General features: G+C 49.1%; 1 protein-coding gene across 3 annotated transcripts in view; it reads right to left on the bottom strand.

Annotated features, from left to right (window-relative positions):
* TRABD2A (TraB domain containing 2A) overlaps window positions 1-2,317 on the bottom strand; it is an 83,671-nt gene extending 81,354 nt beyond the window's left edge. Inside the window, exon 1 of one of the 3 annotated variants that reach the window (XM_075931318.2) lies at window positions 1,996-2,317. In XM_075931318.2, coding sequence (XP_075787433.2) covers window positions 1,996-2,109 — 114 coding nt within the window. In that variant the 5' untranslated portion in view covers window positions 2,110-2,317. The remainder of the gene's footprint in view (window positions 1-1,995) is intronic. The other 2 variants (XM_075931317.2, XM_075931315.2) reach the window with 2 other exon arrangements.
* Window positions 2,318-22,118: the final 19,801 nt, after the last annotated feature.

The raw sequence follows: 22,118 nt of genomic DNA, 5'->3' as shown, positions 1-22,118 counted from the left end.
AAAGGGACAGAAACACAAGCAGGTAGCGATTCTAGCAAACAGCATGCCAAAACAACTGACTGCCATAGCAGAAACAGCGAATCAGCCAACATACTGAGAAGGTACATAGGAATATAACAACATCCAGACTGGGTTAGAACCAAGGCCCATCTAGCCCAGTGTCCTGTCTTCCAACAGCGGTCAATGCCAGGTGCCCCAGAGGGAGTGAACAAAACAAGGAATCATCAAATGATCATCCATTTTCAGGCAAACAAAGGAAGGGCCACCATTCCTTACCCATCCTGGCTAATAGGTATTGATGGACCTAACCTCCATGAATTTATCTAGTTCTTTTTTGTTCCTTGTTAAAGTCCTCGTCATCAGAACATCCTTTGGCAAGGAGTTCCACAGGTTGACTGTGCTCCTTTAAGGTCTACTAAAGGTAAAACAAACTACAAAAATAGATTGAGATTCAGGTGGAGCTTGGAATATAGCCACAGTTTAACTTCTATATTGGGGGAGGGGAGACAGCTTCAGTGTGTGTGTGGGGGGGGGGGGGGGAATTCCATGCCTGCCCAAAGCTAGCAGTTTGGGGATGGGTGGATGCCCCCCATGGCCTCCCCAAAACTACACCCAGGGCTTGCCTCGGACCCCTCTTCTCACACTGTAGGACACTAATAACTCCAGCCCTTAAGAAGAGCCCTGTGGAGCTTGAAACCTCACCAACAGCAGCTGGTCCAGTAAAAACCTCACCCATCTTGGCTCTCTAATGCCCTGGGCCCGGCCCAGTTAGAACCACCCTGCAAATGAAGAGCTCCCATCAGTTTCATGGGAGGCACTTGCAGTCTGAAGCAGAAGAGTCCGATGGAAGCCTGGGGCTCCCCCTTTTCTTCAGCCCCTGACTCCCCTGTGCCCACAAGCCCTGCAGCGGTTGTGCGTGCCCATTTTTAGGGAGCGTAGCCCTCACTGACACCCACAGTAAAAGCTGTGTAAGTGGGGCACCCTTGCAGAACCCTGGGCCACTTGAGTCTCAGTCTTCCCGTCTCTAAAATGGGCACAATGTTCCACAGAGGACTGGATTCCTTGGCCACTGTTTGCAGGTCTCTGACACCATACCTGCCCCCTTTGTACTATGAGGTTGTGTCCTGGCCCCCTTCCTTGACTATAGCAGCAGCAGCAGCACAGGTTAAACTACAACATGGCATGTGTGCATTGCTCGCAGTCTAATCTGGCTCCGATTTCACCTCCTTCCATGTGGCCAGCTGCTCCAGCCAGAGCGCTTTCCTCGCACTAAGAGGGAAACCCGCTGGTGGCTACTTTATGAGAAACTGGTTCTAGTTAGACATTTCGGGCCAGGAGGGTAACACAGGCCGGGTACCTATAAAGCTCGCTGGGCCAGGCAGACAAAAGCGGCCCCAAGGAACCCGACTTCGGTAAATGTTCCCAAACCGAGCCGGGCGGGCCGGGGAGTCTCCGGTTGCGCTCCGGGCTCTGATGCGCTTCTGGTCCCGTTCCCAGGGCAGAGGTCCCGGGGTCCGGGCAGAGCACCGCGCGGGGGCAGGCTGCGGTGCGTCGGCACTTCACCGGGGAAGCGGGTCCCCCGCCCGGGGCAGGAGGCGGTGCGGGGGCCGGGCAGCAGGCAGCCTGGCGCGGTGCGATCGGGATATTTCCCTTCCCGGCGGCGGGGAGAGCCGAGCCTGGCGCGCCCGGCTCCGGAGCGAGAGCAACCGGGCACCCGGGGCAGGAGGCAGCCTGGCGCGCTTCGCTCCTGCTGCCCTCCGGGGCATTAGGGACCCCGGCGAACCCATTCACACCTCGGCTGCCGGGAGCCACCCAGCCGCGCCGCCCCGGGCGCTGGCCAGCGGGTCGCGCCTCGGAGCAACAGGGGGTCCCCTGGAGCCAGGGCGCAGCCTCCGCCCCGCGCGTAAAGCCCCGCGCCACCGGGAGCGAAGGGAGCTGCCGCCCGCTCTTCCCCGCGTGGGGCGGGGCGGGTCCCGAGCCCCCTCCCGCACTTACTTTCCTGCGGAGCTCGCAGCCGGCGGCCGGGTCCCCGCTAGAGCGGCTGGGGCGCGCCCGGGCCAGCAGGAGGAGGCAGCTCGGCAGCAGGCAAGCCCAGGCGAGCTGCACCATCGTCGCTCCGAGCCCGGGGCGGGGGAGAGCGGGGGCCGGGCGAGCCGCTAGCGGGAGGGGAGCGGGGAGTCCCCCCGCCGCCCCCGCCCCTGGACGGGTCCCCGCGCCGGGCTCGCCATGCCGGGGCGCTCGGCAGCCGCGGGGAGCCCTCCCGAGGGGACCGGCCGCTGCGCTGCTCCCCGGCTGCTCTGTAGTTCCTGCCGCAGCCCCTGGATGGAGGCACCAAGTCCCGCTCCGCGATTGGCCGCGGGAGGTGCCTAACCCTAAACCCCCCACCCCCGCCCCCTGGCCTCTTCCCGGGGCGCCGCCGCCTGCCCGGGCCAGGGGCGCGCCAGCCCAGCCCCGGCCTGCGCTCTGGCCCCAGCTGGGCGGAGAGTTCGACCCCTAGAATCCTCGGCTGCAGCCTGCGGCCCCGATCCCGGCCCGGGGCGCTCCCCACACCTGAGCGCAGGCCCCGTCAGGCAGGGGACAGCAGAGACCCCCCCTACACACACACACACCGCTGCAGGGCTGGGACCCTGTAAGAAACCACACCTGCGGAGTGTGAAGGGGTAGGGCAGGTCCTTCGCAAAGCCCATGCCCAGTTCTCCAGCTCCAAACCCAACCGCCAAGGGCAAATTCAGAACAGAGCCAGGAAAGATGTAACTCACCCTGGGCTGCGCAGCAGTGCCCTGGGGAAAGCGGGTGCAAGGAAAGTGTTGCCAACTTGACAGGAATGGTGCCAAGGACGGGAGTGACACCTCTCCAAAGCTGTGTGTGTGGGCTGCTGCCTCAGCTGGGCCAGAGAGAGAAACTTAAAACACATCAAAGGGCTTGTGGTGTATTAGCCACAGGCAGGATGAATTCAAAGAATTAGGATAAAAATATACCGTATGGTGGGATTTTAAGGACCCGAATCGTACTTTTCATCCGACAGCAGTTTCCATATAAAGGGAATGTTATGATTCTTCCATTGTCTTTTCTTCACTCAGCCATTTTTGGCCTGGGATCCAACATAAAGGGAGCCTTCCTTTGGATTCACTCTTGTCCTAAAGACTGTGCATTCTTGTGGCATGGAACCAGCCTCACTCCCCAGTTTGTGATTTAGAAATATAGTGCATGGGTATATTATTCCATTTGCCGTGACAATCCAGTAAATCTTCACATGAACGATAAGATCCTTTCAAAAAGCTTTGTCATAGGTTCTTCCATGTACTATTCAAGTTGTCAGTGTTCAACTACATTTGCTCTAACAGATCAAAAGTGTTTAAAAATCGCAACATTTTACATTGTCAGCCATCTCCAGTTTAAAACATTGCACTAAAGCTAAGTGCCTGTATGCCAGGCTCCAGCCAGAGGTGATCCAAAATGGCAAAGTTTCATATTCCTCAACAAGTTTAACAATAGGAACTTTCCGCTAACTATATTGGTGCTAATGGAGCTGCTATAATTCCCATACAATTAAACTCTTGTGACCGAAGCAAATAAAAGGAGAAATATAAATATACTAGCCGATTTACCCAGTGTTGCTCAGGTCTATAATTTGGGAATTCCACCAATTTATTTTGTTTCTTCATCCCTAAAAACTCTTATCATTCACTATGTTTTAACAAAAAAGGGCTATAGTCAATTTCTTCTAGATTGCAAACTTTAAGCACTGATTTAGCTGTGCCAAATCTGACCACACCTCTAAATTTCTTCTGTTTTATCTCTTTTTTGTAAGGTTTATTGAGAAGCAATCATATTCCAGGTTCATCCTATGTAGGTGGCTCATCTTGGTTCAATCTCTTTCAACATTCGCTCAGTTATGTAAATTTTGTGCCCTGTACGGCTTCTGCTACACTGCGGAGCTATTTCCGGATACCTCCCGTATCCCAAAATAGCTATTCCATATCTTAACAGCAAGCCTGTTATATCAAAATATAACTGGCTCGCTATTCCGACGTCCCTGTAAACCTCATTGCGTGAGAGTTATGGGACGTTTCAGAAGAGCGCTTTATTTCAAAATCTGTCACTGTCGCAATTAGCTATTTTGAAATTACCTTGAAATAAAGTTATGCAATTTCCATAGTGCAAATTGTGTAGCTTATTTTGAGGTAAGGGTGCTATGTAGATGCACCCTACTTGCTTTGGTGACTGTCTCATTTCCGTTTGGTTGTATGAGAAGCAATCCCATTCCATGTACAGCCCATTGTCCCTGCACAATCAAACCCTTACACTATTTAAAGTTAGGAGAAGAGGAAGCTGTATAGCGAATTTGGTGGTCTTCGCTCTTACCATTTTGGAGGAGTTCTTGACCAAACAGACAAATTACTCTGAAATATATAGTAGATTTAGTTTGGAAACTACTGTGGGTAGAGATGATTGTTGTTTTTTCTTGTTTGATGAGACCAAAAAAGGAAAAGAAACAAGGCTCTTGCAGGAGTAAATAAGATGACATGAAACAAGAAGGGCCAAATTGGAGGGGGGAGAGGTTGGGGGAGTTTTGACACTCCCTGAAACTCCATCTACAAACCAATTTCCACCCACCAAGACATCAACGTGCAGTGCCATTCTTAAGAGGTGGCGTAGACTTTCATAATCTCTCACTTCATTTTTGCATGTATTGGTCAGTCACGAATTAACAATGTTAACATTTTAAATGATCATTATGAGGCTTTAGAGTTAACACGCCCTTGTGATGAAGGGGGCAGCCACATCTCTCTCATTGCTATTGGGCCCAACTGTGATGCACAATTCTTTACATCAGGGCAAAAGTGAGTTTAAAATGCTGCCATTCTAACTTGGAAGCATTTTAAACCTACCTCCCACTGATCTGTATGACCATATACACAGGGCAGGGAAGAAACTGGCTGATGGTTTCAGGCTGGCTAGTGACTCAGACAGATATCACTCCAGTCATCTGAAGAAGTGGGCTGTGCCCACGAAAGCTCATGATACCATGTACGTGGTTTGTTAGTCTATAAAGTGCTACTGGACCATTTGTTGGTTTCTAAGTTTATCACTGTATTAGTGATACTCTATTTGCCTTTTTTAATTCATCTGCACAACAGTAAGAGAGAGAGTTGGGGTCACATCCTGACCCAAATGAAGTCAAAGGCAAAGCTGCCATTGACTTCAACAGGGTTACAATTTCATCCTTGATTTTTGTAACCAACGCTTAGCTCTTGCAGTACAGGGGGAGGCCTATGCAACGGAAAAATACCCTTTCATCAAGCTGCCCCGAGCGTGCCCAATTCAGATCTCGAGTTACGTATGCATCCACTTTTTCATCTGTCAGTTCCTCCTGGGCTTTGTGGAAACATGCACGCAATAAGTGTGCGTAGGCAAATATAAAACACATATTATTGTGCTGTTAAAAAAAAGTCAACCTGTTCTGCTGGCCGAGAGCCCTTGATTTTGACTGGGGATATAAGTCACAGGTAATATGTAAAGCCATTTCTTCAACAGATCTTATTTTAAAGAACTACTGTTTGGATGATAACTGGGCATTCATAGACCCCCCCACAGGAGAACCAGAGATGTGGCATTCGTTCGGTAATTAGGGTTTCAACTACTGTGGCTGTAAACCAATCACTGCTAAGTAAACAGTGTTTCAAACTGATCATGGCCTTTAGCAGCCAGGTGCTAAACACTGTGACAGCATTTACCTGCTATCACAGTGTCCTCGTTAACAACGCACTCCTAGGTGTCAGGTAGAAAGTTAAGTGTTCAGTAAGCCAGTTTCACATGTGATCATCTACATGACTGGGTGTGGGAGCAACATGACTTTCCCATGCCACATGGATCAAATTGTACAGTGCAAGGAAGGCTTGCATGGGGCAGTCTTGCCAGCTGACTGGTTGAATAGCTACTTGCACGTGAGACCGTTTCAGACAATTGTGGGTAGAGAGTGGCAAGAGAAAATTACCATCAGTACTTACTGGAACACATGTAAACCAACGGTACTTGTTGGAACACCAATGGAAAATTACCAACGGTACTTACTGGAACACATGTAAAGAGGAGACTAAGGGGGGATAGGATAGAGGTCTATACAATCATGAGTGGTGTGGAGAAAGTGAATAAGGAAAAGTTATTTACTTGTTCCTATAATATAAGAACTACGGGCCACCAAATGAAATTTGCAGCAGGTTTAAAACAAATAAAAGGACGTTCTTCTTCACACAGCACATAGTCAACCTGTGGAACTCCTTGCCTGAGGAGGTTGTGAAGGCTAGGACTATAACAGGGCTTAAAAGAGAACCAGATAAATTAATGGAGGTTAAGTCCATAAATGGCTATTAGACAGTATGGGTAATAGTGTCCCCAGCCTCTGTTTGTCAGAGGGTGGAGATAGATGGCAGGAGAGAGATGGCTTGATCATTACCTGTTCAATTCACTCCCTCTGGGGCACCTGGCATTGGCCACTGTCAGCCGACAGGATACTGGTCTGGATGGACCTTTGGTCTGACCCAGTTTGGCCATTCTTACGTTCGCTGCAACACAGGCAAAACAGGTCGAAGTGCCACTTGCTAGGTCATTCGAATGGATGTATATTCCAAAGCAACTGATCCGAGGTGAATTGCCTGATGGAAAATAGGAGAAGAGGTGGGTAAAAAAAATAGGTAACGATACTTTCACACCGTGCAATGGTGTCATCTTTCACTTAAAAGCCAGAGTTTACAGTCATGAATGGAAACACAAAGGGAAACTCAAAGTTCTGTCTATCCAGGGTTTGTTTATTCTTTTTTTTCCCTGGGTAGCTGTCTCCGTGATGTCAATGGGAGTTAAGCATCTGCTTAAGGGCATTTCTGAACAGGAATGAACTTAAGCACAGGCTTAAATAAATTCTTTCCTGAACTGAGGCCTTAACGTCTCTCTCCCTGCAAACTGAGAATGTATCTACGCTAGCGTTGTTAATTTGAAGCGACTGATTGTCAATTACCTGCAGGTATGTCTGTGTATTTGCTGGCCTACACATCACCGGTGTGTGTGTCCTGGAACAGACATTGACGGGGTACTCAGTGTGTCATGTAAAAACATCTGAGCTCGCTTGTGTCAAATGGTGATCAGTTATGTCCTGTTAAAAAAAACAACCCTGCTCACATACACAAACTCGGAGAAGACCTGTACGGATGTCTAGGTATTATACTCAAATCACAGTTATCAAGCTCCACAAGCTAACTTCAGATACAGTTGTGCTGCTTGCATGGCACAGAAAGCTAAATGTGCTGATTTTTCTATTAAAATCATGATGGAGAGATCATAAAACAGGCATTAAAGGAGGCAAGAAGAGCTTTTCTCATTGGGTTGAGAGAAAGCACTCGACATTATCTGCATTTGAAAGGAAGTTTGCTTAGAAGGATTGAGGTGGACTTCAGAGACTCAGAAACACAGAGCCTCAATTATGCCTCCAGATAAAAGGGGTTAGTGAACTTTGTAGGATGTAACTGTATAAAAGTGTTAGGTGAGCTGGAAGGGAAATAGGGGGAATATATTACAAAGTGAAGCGGTTACATGTAATTATCACGCGTAGCCAGCTAGGAGCTCAAAATAAAGAGGTAAGAGTGGAATGCTGAACTCTGAACACATCTTACTAAAGTCATCTCAATCTGAATGGAGAAGGAAAGCTAAACAAAAATAAATCTCTTGGGCACTGAAAGGACAGGAAGAGAGAGTACATGGACAGACAGGGAGCACTGAATTGCCTGAACCCCAGCTCTGGCGAAAGAACGAAAACAACAGAAGCATTTGGAAGTTCAGGCTGCGAAGAGTTCAAAGTTTAACATGCCCTTTCCCCACCTGAAAATAATACTGGTTGGATTTAATCAAACAACAATCATTTAGAAAATGAGAGTAAGGGACAATGGAGTGAACATGGAGTGACATATGCAGGTGTTAATTTTAGTTTTAAAACAAAAAAACGCTGTACGTGAATGAAAGAGATACCATCAAAACAAACATCCAACAGACTTCACGTTGCGGCTAATGTATTATTATTATATTATTATGATAATATATGTAATTATTATAATATATAATTATATAATTATTATTATTATAATTAATGAATAGTGAGTTTATATAGCACTTTTCATTTGTGGATTTCAAAGCACTTCACAAAGGAGCTTTGGTATCATCCCCATTGCACAGAGGGAGAAACTGAGGTACAGGGTATGTCTACATTGCACGGCTATTTCAGGATCCCGAAACAGCTACCCTGCGTCTACACAAGCCACCTGTTCTTTTGAAATATTTTTTGAGATAACGGGCATGCCATTTGGCCATCCCGGTAAACCTCGTTGCATGAGGGATGGCCCGAAATCGCACATTTTTTTGAAATTTGGCACTGTGTAGATACACAATTTGCACTATGCAAACTGCATCTCTTATTTCAAAACTATTTTGAAACTTGAAATTTGGTGCATCAGTTTAGGGTGCTGTGTAGACCCACCCACAGAGATGCAAAGAGGCTTGTCCCAGGTCATCCAGTGGCTGATAGGGCTCCACTGATTTGGGGAGATGGATACCCTTTCTGCAATGGGAGGTAGGCAACACATCCTGTTCTCTGCACTTCCTCCTTCAACTCCCTGCCACGCTGGAAAAATGTACAGGAAACGAAGAGTGGAAACCTATGGAGTTTCCCGTCCCTTAGAGGGGAATCATCTGAGGAAGGAACAACAAGGTCCCAGCTGAGTAATTATAAATATTTTAATTCTAACAGGCCAGATTTTGAACCCTTGCTCAGTTTTCACACACAGACACATTCTAAAGATCTCCAGGAAATTCCAGGAGCGTGTGTCAGGACAGGATTGAGGGGGAAAGCTAGAGCAGCTGGAAGTTTTCCCAATTTCAACTTTTCCGTGAGAAAAGACAACATTTTCCCAAAATTTCACAGAAAAATTCACCCTGATTTTTGTGGCCAACCATACAGCGAGGGGGGCAGCTTTGAAATTCACCGCCCTGACAACAAAGAAGGAATGAGTTTTTCATTAACAACACTTGCACAAAGTTTCCCTGGTTTCACATACTGTTCTCCTGAGTAGCTGTAGTAAAAACTGAGCAAAATATGTCAGGCCCCAGATAGAAGAACACAATGGTACCGTGTATAGATATACTGTAATCCGACCATCCACACTGTAATCTGAGGACTTTCCCCTCTGGATGAACGGTATATACAAACAGATGACACCTGACTATCCTATACACATTATTAAGGCACAGGCAACCTCTTTGAATACACTGGATTTGTCAAAGGGATTTTGCCACTGATTTCAGGAAAGGAGCTCACCTGTGCACAATCAAAACCGCTTGTATGTCCAGAATTCATACCAGCCCCCCTCTTCCTTATATGCAAAGTAATCTCTTCAGTGTTTTTAAATTCCTGGGGTGCCCGTTGTGACGCTTGTGACCCATTTGATTTCTTTTGAAACAGGGTTATCATCACGTGCTACTAGAGGTAGCCCAGAGCTGCCAGATTCAGGACTGGCTTTAGATGCGGAGCCATGCAAAGATTGCAGGCTACCTAAATCTGGGGTCTTGGGATCCGTTACTATCTGCTTGCACTGTCAGAACAGCGAGACATTCCACTCCGGGAGTGGGCCCCATTGCGCTAGGGGTAAGAACGTGACGGCCACTGCCCCAAAGACTGTACCACCGAATGCCGGGCTCCTGCGAAGAGTCATGTCAGTGCATAACTGTATGTGCAGCAAGTTGTCCAAGAGAAACCAGAAAGGAGACAACTGCAAAGTTTCCATCCAGTATGGATTTGGGGTGTGGCCATTGCCAACCGTTCCAGGTGTTGGGATTTTGATTTGAGTCTTTCAGTGGTCTGCCCTGATAGAGGGATGCTTTTTACAACAGCATTCTGTTGGCAATAACAGCATCGAAAAGCTTCCATTCTGACCCTGTATTTTCAGCAGAACATACAGGTTGAACCTCTGTAGTCCAGCACCTTCGGGGCATGACTGGTGCTGAACCAGGGAGTTTGCTGAACCACAGAAGATCGATATGGTCTAGCAGCATTGCTAACACTTCCACTGCTTACTGGGCACTTAGAAGACATTGAGGGGAAAATTAGAGTTGTTTAATAGCACAGCGCACTGTGGGTATGGCTAGACTGTGGGGGGGTTTTGGGATATCGAAGGTATCCCGAAAAAACTCCACCGGGTCCAGGGAACGCGTTTGCTCTTCCGCAAAAAGAAGCAGAAGAGCAAACGTGCTCTTTTGGAAGCCCCTGTATTCCTTGTTCTACGAGGGAGAAGGGGGCTTTCGAAAGAGGTTTTTTTTCTGACATTTGGCCCAGTATAGACAGGCGAAATGTCAGAAAAGTCTTTTCTGACAAAAGAATCGGAAAAAGGTACGTAAAATGCACAGCGCATTTTGCATACCTTTTTTTGACAAAAACTTGTAGTCTAGCCGTACTCTTAGAGAGTCAGGGCTGGTGACTGTAAAGAAACTTTATGGGACCGCGGGAAAATTAGTCACACCCATGATAAGCGGGCATCCGCCTATCTACAATCATGCCGGACCACGGATGTTGCCAGATCAGAAGTGCTGGATTAGAGAGGTTCCACCTCTCTAATGATTTTCTTTAAAATGCTCCAGTACACTCATTCAGCACTTGCTTTGCTTTCAGCCCAACAGGGGGTTTTTCCCCTTCCCATCAAAATTGCAGATAATGGATGGACATATTGCTTTGTGCCATAAGGATAAACCTGACCAATAAATGTAGTTTCCATTTGTTTCAAGATACTGTACGAATCCAGTTTGACAGAACAAGCTCCTCCATTTCTTATGCTGAATGTCTTGCCCTGAAGTTGTTCAGGTTTTTTTATTGTTGAAATATTCAAATGGTTACATGTAATTCTGCGGAAAATAAAATAAAATCGTAATTTAAGAAAAAAATAGGTTATCCGAGATACAAGGGACAACAGTTCTGAAGTCTGGAGGGCATTTGACTGTTACCCCAAAACTTTCTTACCAGTGGCGGATGCATATATATGAATCGCCTTCCTATGTTCCTTTCCGTTCATTCAGGGTCCAATCTGAATTGTGAAAATCAACACAAGCTTTGCTGCTGACATCAACGTGCTATGGATCAGATCCTCAATGCCAAACCGTCTGACAGGCATGGACTTTAGACGGGGTCTCTTCAGCCCTCCCTGTCCCATGGTGGCTCAGGCGATCTAGAATGTTGTCGTGTTGCTAAGCAGCGTGAGTCCATGACAAATTGTTGCATCGTCAGTGATCGCTTTAAAAAGAAATACGCTTCCAGGGATGGAGTCGTTTTATGCTCTGATCCAGCAAAGAATTTAAGCACATGCTTAACTTTCAGTGGGGGAGCAGTGCCTCTGAGCTCAAGCCACTGCAAGTCAGACACTCTGGACCACAACAACGTGGGAAGAAAACAGAAGGAAGCTGAACCAGCCGGAGCTCTGGGTAATAAATGCTGAAGAGTCCCAAAGGGATTAGTGGGAAGATCCTGGGGAGCCACTGATGCCTCTACGGGCCATTCTGTGATCTCTCTTCAGAGGTGCAAATGTGGGTGAGCTGTTCCCCAATTCCTGGCAGCATTGTTCAATTTATCGGCAAGCTGATCTGCTTTCTCCAGTCCTGTGGCCAGTACACCCCAACAGCTTCTGTCACTTCTATGCAGCTTCTGCTTGGTGGAGATAAGCAGGCAGGCCTGCCCGACAGAGGCAGGGAACCGTCCCCAGAAACAGCACCGTATCTTTCAGTACGTTCAGCGCTAGTTGGGCACCTACTTGATTCTCACGTACTGAAGGGTTTTCTGGGAGACCAGCTCCGCAATAAGGCAGGGAGGTTTCAAAGTAGGGGTTCAAGTTATCCAAGGGGAAATACTTCTGAACTTTGTTTTTTAAACTTGTGGGATAAAACCCCCATTTTTATGCCTTTAAAAAGTACCAGGTAGAATTTTACCAAACTTCCCAGACCCACTCCCTTTTTGACTGAGAACATGCTGGAGACATTACAGACCAAGGTGGATTCAGAGAGGGAGCCGTGTTAGCCTGTTTCAGCAAAGCCAGCAAGGAAGCTGGGGGCACTTTAAAGACTCATGAACATATTAGAGCATGGGTTACCAAACCGGGGGGAGGTGGGGGCATGCTCCCTTAGGGGGATCGTGAAGAAATTCCAGGGGGCATGAGGCAACCCAGCCCCCCACCCCCAAGAAAGAGCCTGGTTCATCAGTCTGCTTGGCCACCTTAAAAGGGCAATGCCTGCTCGCCTCTTAAAAGGGCAATCTTTTTTTTTTTTTTTTTTGCTCAACAAGTTTTGCTGCTATGGGGAAGGAGGGGGCTTGAGGGTGTCTCAAAAATCAAAAAGGGGGCATGATGCCAAAAAATTTGGGAACCACTGTATTAGAGTGTTAAGGCCTGAGCTTTTGGGAGCTACAACTCACTTCCCCAGGGACAGAAGAAGAAAGAACAAAGAAAGGGGGTTGATTCTGAAACACACAAGCACCTGAAAATGGCTTGTGGCTCTTTAATTAGCATTTGGGGCAGCAGGAAACAAATACCGACACTGTTCCCAAGTGCATTTGACAGAGGGACATCGAAGTTGGGACCTCGGGAGCTCAGTGCACGAGTCTCTACTGCAGGAGCTAAAAGCCAGCTGGCTCGTGGCTAAGGCCGTGGCACAGACTCAGTCTTCTCTCCGTCAGCGGTCTCAGTGCCACTAGATGGGACAGTGCCTTGCAGCCAGACGGAGTGTGGGTGACACACACAGGCTGCTTGACAGGCAGCGAAGGAAGAGCTCACAAAGGCCGGGGTGTTCTGGCTGGGCGGCGGTGCCGGGAGAGGACGGCCAGCCCTTTGGGAGAACGTATGTCCGAGGAGCACGGGGCCGCTGACGCACTGCAGAGTGCAGCACCAGCGTGGCCAGGGATTTGCCATCAGAAGCTGGGACCCAGGGATTTGCCATCACGCCTGGGCCCTCCCTGCCAATATTTAGTGACGTTTTGGCCAAGCCACAGAAGGAGATGGCGCAAGAGGACAGCACCCTGCTAAGCAACGCTTGAGAGATGTTCCCCACGTGGCAAATCTACAGCTGCCCAAACTCACCCCGACTCTACGGGTTCTGCAGCCGCCAACGAGTTTTAAGGAGGACAAAGGCATCTCATTGCTGCTTCAGAAGTGAGTAACACGGGCCCGGGGCCTCTCCTTTCCAGGGCCACGCCACCCCAGAGGTCTTTTTAAAAGGAGCAGGCTCAAGAGAGGGCAACAGGGGATGCTGCTGACTCAGCTGCAGGATTAGCATCTTCTGTCGCCAGGCGCCCCCACTCCCGGCAGGGAGCCACGCTGGTTTGGATCCCTTTCTTCAGAGAGGCAAGCGCGAGGTTTTGGTTTCTTCTCCTCAGATGGCACGGAAGCTTTGTGGCTTGCTTTGTCTGCAGGCTTGGAAGGCCCGGCCTGGCATTGTGGTTTTGCGCACACCACATGTAGATGCATGTCTGACAGGGTGAAGAGTGTGCTGGGGCAAATCCTTACTCACGCGCAGGACTCTCTGGCGTGGGATGAGGCTGCAGATGTCCCTCCCCCAGATTTTCTCTCTCTCCCAGGCACCGCCCTCTGCCTGGGTCACCCTGAATTCAATCCCCTTTCAGAGTAACAAATCCAAACAAAAGAGAGTCTGAAATAAACAAAAAGGTTCCTTTGCCCTCCAGGGCCTTATCTCCCGCCTGCCCTCTGAGCCCTGCTCCCAGCCCTTTCTGGGAGTCTTCCCCCATCTGCAACACAGCCCGGGGCCCCCGCCCGGCTCCCCTGCAGCCCCCACCCTGGCCTCAGGGCCTTCCACAAATGCCTACCTGCTCTCTGGGCTTCCGCTCTCCAAGAACACTCTCACAGCCCTGCTAATGGGCACCTCGGCCCTACAACTATCACCTCAGCCTCCTCGGTGCCACCCCCTCAGGCCGGGAAGCAGTTAATTAACCACAGCCCGAGTGTGACTGGGGCAGTCACCCTGGGACACTTCCCCTTGCAGCGCTCCGGCAATGATCGGTAATCGGCACTCGTTACAGTGCAGCAATCAGACATCTGAAAAATGAGTAGCTTATCCACCCTCTGAGAGACAGAGTGTCTGTGAGTCAGTCGGTCTGCCTGCCCAAGAGCTCCCCCTGAACGGTAAGAGCTTGGATCACCAGATGTGGGATGCAACTTACGGCAAAGGCAGGGGGTGGTTGTGCCAGAACAATGGGCAGAGCCTGGAATGGGATCGCTTCTCCTCACACGGAAAGGGGCAGCGAGCGGCTGCATTTGAGAGAGTTTGTCTCTGTGCATCTGTCTGTCCGGGTGTCCCCCAGCCAGCGGGCACGTGCCTTCGCCAGGGAGTGAGGGGCAAGAGCACGGTTGGCTCCATTCTTCACTCTGGCTGAGGAGCGCAGGGGGCAGCCGGACCTGGACCTGCCCCAGCCGGGGGACACGCAGGGCAGCAGCTCTGTTCTGCACCAGTGGGAGGCTATGTCTCTCCCCCAGCTGTGGCAGCTCCATGCTGGGGCTGCGGAAGGGGGCACCTCCCCCACTCCCAGCCGCATCTGCTCCATGATGAGGCTGGAGGAGGGGGTGTCTCCCCCGCAGCATTGACACCCAATCAGGAGCGGCCCCAGAAGTGCTGTAGCTGGAGATAGGTGGTCCTTCCATGGCCACCACCCAGCCTAATCCAGACCTGCCCCAGCCAGGGCACATGCGCTCCTCCCCCGGCTGTGCCCGCTGAAGCTGCAGCGGCCATGGAGAGGCGCTTCTCACCTGGCCCCAACCTGCTGCGGCGAAAGAGTGCCGGGTTTGTCCCCCTCTCCCCAGGACAGTCTGCATCCTGAACCCCTCATCCCTCGCCCCACCCCAGAGCAAGGATTCCAATGAAGCTGGGACATTTTCCTCAAGGGTCTGTTTTGGGACCCGTACTATTCAATATCTTCATCAATGATGTAGATATTGGGATAGAGAGTACTCTTATTAAGTTTGCAGATGATACCAAACTGGGTGGGGTTGCAACTTCTTTGGAGGATAGGGACATAATTCAAAATGACCTTAGCAAGTTAGAGAAATGGTCAGAGGTAAACAGGATGAGGTTTAATAAGGAGAAATGCAGAGTGCTCCACTTAGGAAGGAACAATCAGTTCCATACATACAAGATGGGAAGCGACTGTCTAGGAAGGAGCATGGCGGAAAGGGATCTAGGGGTCATAGTGGACCACAAGTTGAATATGAGTCAACAGTGTGATGCTGTTGCAAAAAAAGCAAATATGATTCTAGGTTGTATCAACAGGTGTGTTGTAAGCAAAACTCGTGAAGTCATTCTGCCGCTCTATTCTGCACTAGTTAGGCCTCAGCTGGAGTACTGTGTCCAGTTCTGGGCGCCACATTTCAAGAAAGATGTGGAGAAATTGGAAAGGGTACAGAGAAGAGCGACAAGAATGATTAAAGGTTTAGAGAACATGACCTATGAAGCCAGGCTTCATGAACTGGGCTTGTTTAGTTTGGAAAAAAGAAGATTAAGGGGGGACATGATAGCGGTTTTCAAATATCTAAAAGGGTGTCACAAGGAGGAAGGCGAAAATTTGTTCCTCTTGGTTTCTGAGGACAGGACAAGGAGTAATGGGCTTAAAGTGCAGCAGGGGAGGTTTAGATTGGACATTAGGAAAAAATTCCTAACTGTCAGGGTGGTCAAATATTGGAATAAATTGCCAAGGGAGGTGGTGGAATCTCCCTCTCTGGAGATATTTAAGAACAGGTTAGATAGACATCTGTCAGGGATGGTGTAGACGGAGCTTGGTCCTGCCTTGAGGGCGGGGGGCTGGACTCGATGACCTCTCGAGGTCCCTTCCAGTCCTAGTATTCTATGATTCTATGATTCTATGATTTTCCAAAACACACCCAACCCAAAATGAATTGAGTGAAAGACCCGAGCAACGCCGGGAGCCAGGAGGAAGTGGAACGTGCCTCCAAACTGTTTCTCTGCGGTAGCCAGGGGATCACACCGGGGAAAGGGTGGATGTCGAGCAGCGGTTCTCAAACTTTCACAACCTGAGGGCCATCATTTTGATTTAACAGTTTTATGATCCCTCCAAGCCAGCTTTTAATTTTTCCCTGTAGAGCTCAACACCCCCTCAGGCCCTGTCCCCACTTCACCCCTTTCCCCAAGGCCCAACCCCCCACCCCATCTCTTCCCACCCCACTCCTGTTCCTCCTCTTTCTGCCACACATGCCCCATCCCTCCCCATAGCTGCACACTGCCGAATATCATGCAGGACATATGTGGGCGAAGGAGCTGATTGGTGGGGCCAGCAGCCCTGGACATGACTTGCTGGCCCCTGGAGTACCTGGTTCTGTAGACTGTCGTGTGAGAACCGATGATGTCGAGGGAGCTCAGAGAGATGTAACCCTCCTCTAGACAGCAACCTGAGAAACACAAGGGTTAATTTGACTGTAGTGATTCTAGTCTGTGTGAAACCATCTAGGGGTTTCTCTAGACAGCACCCTTCTGTCAGAATAAGCTACACAATTTGCGCTATGCAAATTGCGTAGCTTACTCCGAGTCTAGGTCGAAATAGCTTATTTTGAAATTTGGCACCATGTATGCCAAATCTCAAAAGAAGGCCCTATTCTGACAAATCCTTTAGCCCTCGTGAAAGGCGGGTTACAGGGACACAGGAATAGCGCACCAGTTATTTCGGGAAATAGCGGGTGCGTTTAAAGACACAGCGTTGCTATTTCGGGAGAATTCCGGTGTCCCAAAATAGCACCGCAGTCGAGACTGAAGAGGAATAAGTTTATTTCAGGAGGTATTATTTTGAAATAATTTCTTAGGGTACGTCTACACCTCAACGCTATGTCAGGATTCCGGAGAATCTCAAAATAGCTATCCCGCATCAAAGGAATGCACCCAGTATTTTGAAATTTTTCAAAATAATGGACGCGCTATTTTGCCATCCCTGTAAACCTCGTTACAAGAGGGTTAAGGGATGGCTCATAATAGCACTTTATTTCTAAATTTGGCATGTAGACACATCAAATTTCAAAATAGACTATTCTGAAATAAAATTGAACTAAGCTACACAATTTGCATAGCGCAAATCGTGTATCTTATTTCGAGTTTAGGGTGAACTGTAAACACACCCTAGAAAAAAACCCACCAACTCACTCATCACAGTCAGCTCCTATGCCTATTTTAGAGACCGTGACATGGCTTGTTTGAGCAGTGACACATTCTTCCTGTGCTGGCACCGAACAAGCCATCCAACCGTTCTAAAAATGGCCTGCAGGCAGAAGCACAGTAACCTGAAACGCAGGGAGGATATTTCACTTCCTCCTGGAACATGCCAGTAAGTCCCCATAAATTACCAATCAAACACCAACCTAAAGTTGAGGTCATCATGTCCTTTTCCCCAAGGTGCCTGGACCATTAAAAACATGCATCCCTTGCTTTGTTTTCTTTCAGAGTGGGCATTTGGGTTAGACCGTAACGGATCACCATCACTTCTGGTGACTCTGCCTCCTTAAATCTCCCCCACAGTTCCGATTAGATACAGCTATATGTTGTCATGTCCTGCCCAAGTGTGAGGTTCACCTAGTAACTCTTCCTTTTCAACCAAATCGCCTTAGGCCACTTTCCTCGAGATCAAGGCTCTACAGATCAATCTTCCGGGGCTCAATTTAAGAGGTCTAATAAGGACCCGCTAAATCAACCACTGATAGTGCCCCCATCAATCCCGGTACTCCATGGGGAACATGGGGCGTAAGGGAAGCCACGGAGCATGCATCATGTGTGTACTGAGAGAGTAAACCATGGCACATTGTTGGTCTGCTTTTCCAAAGCGCCTAAGTCCCACTGACTTTCAACAGACCTGGGCTTCTAGGTACAGAGTTCCCATTTGAAAATGGAACGCAGGGGTTTCCAATAACGTTCCCTCTTCCTCCCCGCCTCTATCAACAGATGTACCCTGCAAAACATTAAAACCAAAGAGGCTGATGAAGTTAATTTGAACAAGCCACTGCCATTATTCACCGTTACTGCAGAGCCAAAAGTTAGGACTGGGGACTGCGCTTTTTGCCTTACAGACACAGTCAGACCAGGTGCCTTCCCCAAGAAAGCAGAATAGGAACAAAATGTTGCAACACAATAGTCTGGGAATGGGGACAGGATTTTTTTTGTATTGGTCCTAAAACTTTTATTTCATATCTGGCCATTCTTGCAATACTTCTAGTACTGCGTTATAACTCTAATTAGATCCAGGTGTTTCTATTGTAAGTCCTCCCCGGGGATCTCACGGCAAGGTTCAGCACCCTGAAAATACTTTGCTAAATTACTGCCTGCTCACTCCCACATGTGAAGGTTCTCTCACACCAATGCGCTTTCACGGATTACGACAATTCACGGCAACTCTTATTTCAGTTTGTAAGTGGCTTACTTGGGTTTACCGTCAGTCAAAAAGAGAAACAAAATCAGCAAAGCGGTGACTTGCATCAATTTTGTTTGACTGGAACAGCTCTTCTCTTCTGCACACAGAACGGTGCCAGGACGTCATGCAACAAGCTGGCCACGTTAAGGCTAATTTGCCTGCGGACGGCAGCTCCCCTCGCTTTCCACCCCACGCTGTGCCTTGGAATGGTCTGAAGGCAGGCATAGCTCGCTGGGAATGTTTTCTGGCCTGGTGTGGCTTTGCCCTGAGGAATTTCAGAAAACGGTGGCTTGTAAAGCCTTCTCGAGACAGCAGAACAGCTCATCCTCCCCCTCCCCCCCAAAAAACCTACTTTAAGCAGAGCCCGTGCCTGAAACCCCCTGCAAAAACTGCAGATTCCACTGCATGCTCAGCACATTTTTGATGGACGAGCGGAATAGCTGTGGTCCTTTGGAGCCACGGTTTGCTTTGGAACGGGGAGGGCTTGTCACATCCCCAAGCTGGCCGCTGACGTTAGGACTTCCCTGCTCTTACCTTGGCCTCAGCCCTCCTCCCATCCACACACAAAACGCTTCGTGGCACTCGGCCCGGGGGCTGCTTTCCTAACATTCTGCCATGAGGCCGCAGGACAGAGCCTTGCAAATCCGCGGATGTCTCCTTTATATCCCCGGGGATCTGCAGCTGTGCTTGTAGATGCAGATATCCGCGGCTCATTGTTGCAGAGGCAGATTGAAATGTTGTGTCTAGAACCCTGCAAATTTGCGGGTATCTGCTGTGGCAAAGCTCCTCCTCCACCTCAGTGGGTCCCGTGCTGTCGGACGGATTTGCTTGCCTCAGAGGCTCACAGCTGCCCTCAGATTAGGCACCATTCCTAGAGCATCAGCTAGCTGGTTGTTGAGCTCCTCTCATCATTGGACAGTGTGAGGAACAAAGGGAAACCAGACTCCACAGTCTTGCTGGAGTGGTCCTCAACCTTTTGGGGCTGCCAGGTGCCCAGGGGTAGGGCCGCTCATGTGCCGCGCACCTGGGGGCGGGACTGCCCGTGCGCCACGTGCCTGGGGCCGGCACCGCGCATGTGCCGTGTACCAGGGGCTGCCCCGATCATTCGGCGGGTGCCATGGCACCTGTGGGCACCGTGTTGGGGACCACTGCTCCAAAAGATACAGAGCTGTATAAACCATTTTTCTTTTCCCAGACAGACTTTTCCCCGAGTGGAAATGGAGAGTGCGGGGTGGTGAGTCTGGGTTCCAGCCCAGGGCTCTGAAAAACCGGCTGTCTGTGTCTCCAACACCAGCCTCATGACAGCTACAAATCCCTGGGTTACTTCCCCAGCACTGTCCTTCCCTCAGGCTCTCCGTCCTGCGACCTGCTTGTGTTTGCTCCTCCTAGATCCTCCACAGCTCCTTCTGTCTCCGCAACTCCTCGTGCACTAAACTCACTGCAGAGGAGCACGTTCTAACCAGTTTCAACTGGTTTTTAATTGGCCCCAGGTCTTCCAACTAGCCTTGGCTCCCGGGGCTTAATTGCCCTGATTGATTCTGGCAAGTTCCTGCTGGTTCTAGACTAGCCTTTGTTAGGTTACCCTGGGAACAGAGACTTAATCAATCTAAGGCTAATGTACTTCCCTTCTATCACTCTCTTGTACCCCTCTGACCTGATCCTGTCACACTGCTTGATATCCACGGGTCTGTGCATCCACAGATGTGGCTATCCGCGGATCATTTCTGCAGATGCAGAGAACAATTCTGCATCTGTGCATGGCTCTACTGATAGTTCCCCACTGCCTTTCCATGATTCCCCGGTGTACCCAGCTAGATAGGCAAGTTCTCCCACAGCTCCCTGGGGGAGAATTATACACCCCCTCGGGTTACTGCAGTACAAACGTCCCTTCGGCAAAGCCCCCGCGAACCGCAGTACCAATGAGGACACAGTGACACACGCAGGGCTTTGCGGTGTCGCTGCTCAAACCTGAGTACCGGTCACCTAGGCTAACGCTGCAGTGAAAACATACCCTCATTCCGCTCTCAGTCTCTCTGAAATGGCACTCGCTTGATACATGCACTTCCAGACAGCAACTAGAGTGAAGACTTGGGGCCAAACTCAGCCTGGGTGTAACTGAAGCTGTGCTACGCCAGGGAGGAATATTGCCTCTGGATTTTATGTTACGCATAGTCCCTGTTACGAGTGGTGTTTTTCATAACTGCCGATTATTCCTGACACTGGTTTCCATGCGCAAAGAAATGTGAAAAGCTTTGAAAAGGTCATCTTGGTTTCCTCAAACAACAGCGTCTGAACTGTGTCTCTCCCAGACCTGCAGACTTGTACAACATTCCTCACGAAGTGGGCAGCGTCTTCCCGCTGTTGTACATTGACCAAATATCTCTGTCTGCAAATGCATCCAGAAAGAGAAATTCTTTCAACCCTAAAGGCTGGCTTCTTGGTTTGAGGTTTCCAAATGGAAAAAGAAAAAAATGGGTTTGTTTCCGAGGCCTGAGTAACAAGCCGCATTTATTGTGTACATTATTAATGTTGTCAGTTCATAGCCATATTCTTAAAACCTGCTGCATTGGGAGAACGCCTTGGAATTAGAGGTGAACTTGAAAATTGATTCTTGGCTTCCTTCTGTTTGCATGAGAGCAAGGCGTCCTCCGCAAGCAACGGTCAGAACAGATAATGCTGAGCAAAGCATCTTTCATGCCACTTGCATTTTGTTCACAGTTCAGAACCACTTGGTTTTGAACAGGCTCTCTGAGACTCATCTTTTGTGCCCCAAACCAGCTGTTACAAGCTTTTGATTCCTGAGATTGTTCATGGGGCATTCTGGTTGTTATACGTGTGCTAATAAACCAGAAGAAGACATGCTTTAATCATCACAGCTTCACTACGCAGAAACCAGACTCAGCAAGAAGAAGGGAGCAAGTACAAAAAAAGAAAGTGAGAAGTTTGGGGGATGCTTTTGTGTCGCAAGAAATTGTCGTGTTTCCTCTTAGCTCCTTCAGGAGGGCACAGAAACAACCTTCGGGGATTTCCTATTATGAGGCAGTGTGGACTAGTGGACAGGGCTCAGGGGAACTTAGGTCTAACCCCAGCACTCCCACAGGCCTCCTAGGTGACCCTGCGCAAGTTACGTCCACTCCTTGCCTCAGTTTCTCATTTCTAAAATGTGGATAATTTTTAAGTGCTGTGAATGAAAACGTGATAAGAGTTTGGTTGAACAGGTTGAACCTCTCTAGTCTGGCACCCCTGGGACCTGACCGGTGCCAAACCAGAGAATTTGCTGAACCAGGAGGTCAATATTGTCTAGCAGCATTACCAACACTTCCACTGCTTACTGGGCTCTTAGACAACATTTAGGGGTAAATCAGAGCTAAAGAACAGCACAGGACACTGAGAGCCAGGACTGGTGGCTGTAAACAAACTTTATGGGACTGTGGGAAACTTGGCCACGCTCATGATCAGTGGACATTGGCTAACTCAAATAATTCCGGACCACAGATGTTGCTGGACAGAGAATGCCAGAGTAGAGAGGTTCCAGCTGTATTATGACAGTGCCCCAGAGAAGGGGCATTTCACTTCAATTCCAGATGTTTAAAAACAAGGAGTCAGGTGCCCCCAGATCATGAGATTGTGC

This window comes from Pelodiscus sinensis, chromosome 6, assembly GCF_052426305.1.
Source record: "Pelodiscus sinensis isolate ZL-2025 chromosome 6, ASM5242630v1, whole genome shotgun sequence".
Classification (NCBI taxonomy): domain Eukaryota; kingdom Metazoa; phylum Chordata; order Testudines; family Trionychidae; genus Pelodiscus; species Pelodiscus sinensis.
Note: the sequence above shows the minus strand (reverse complement) of the source record. Positions and strands in the feature narration are given on the sequence as shown.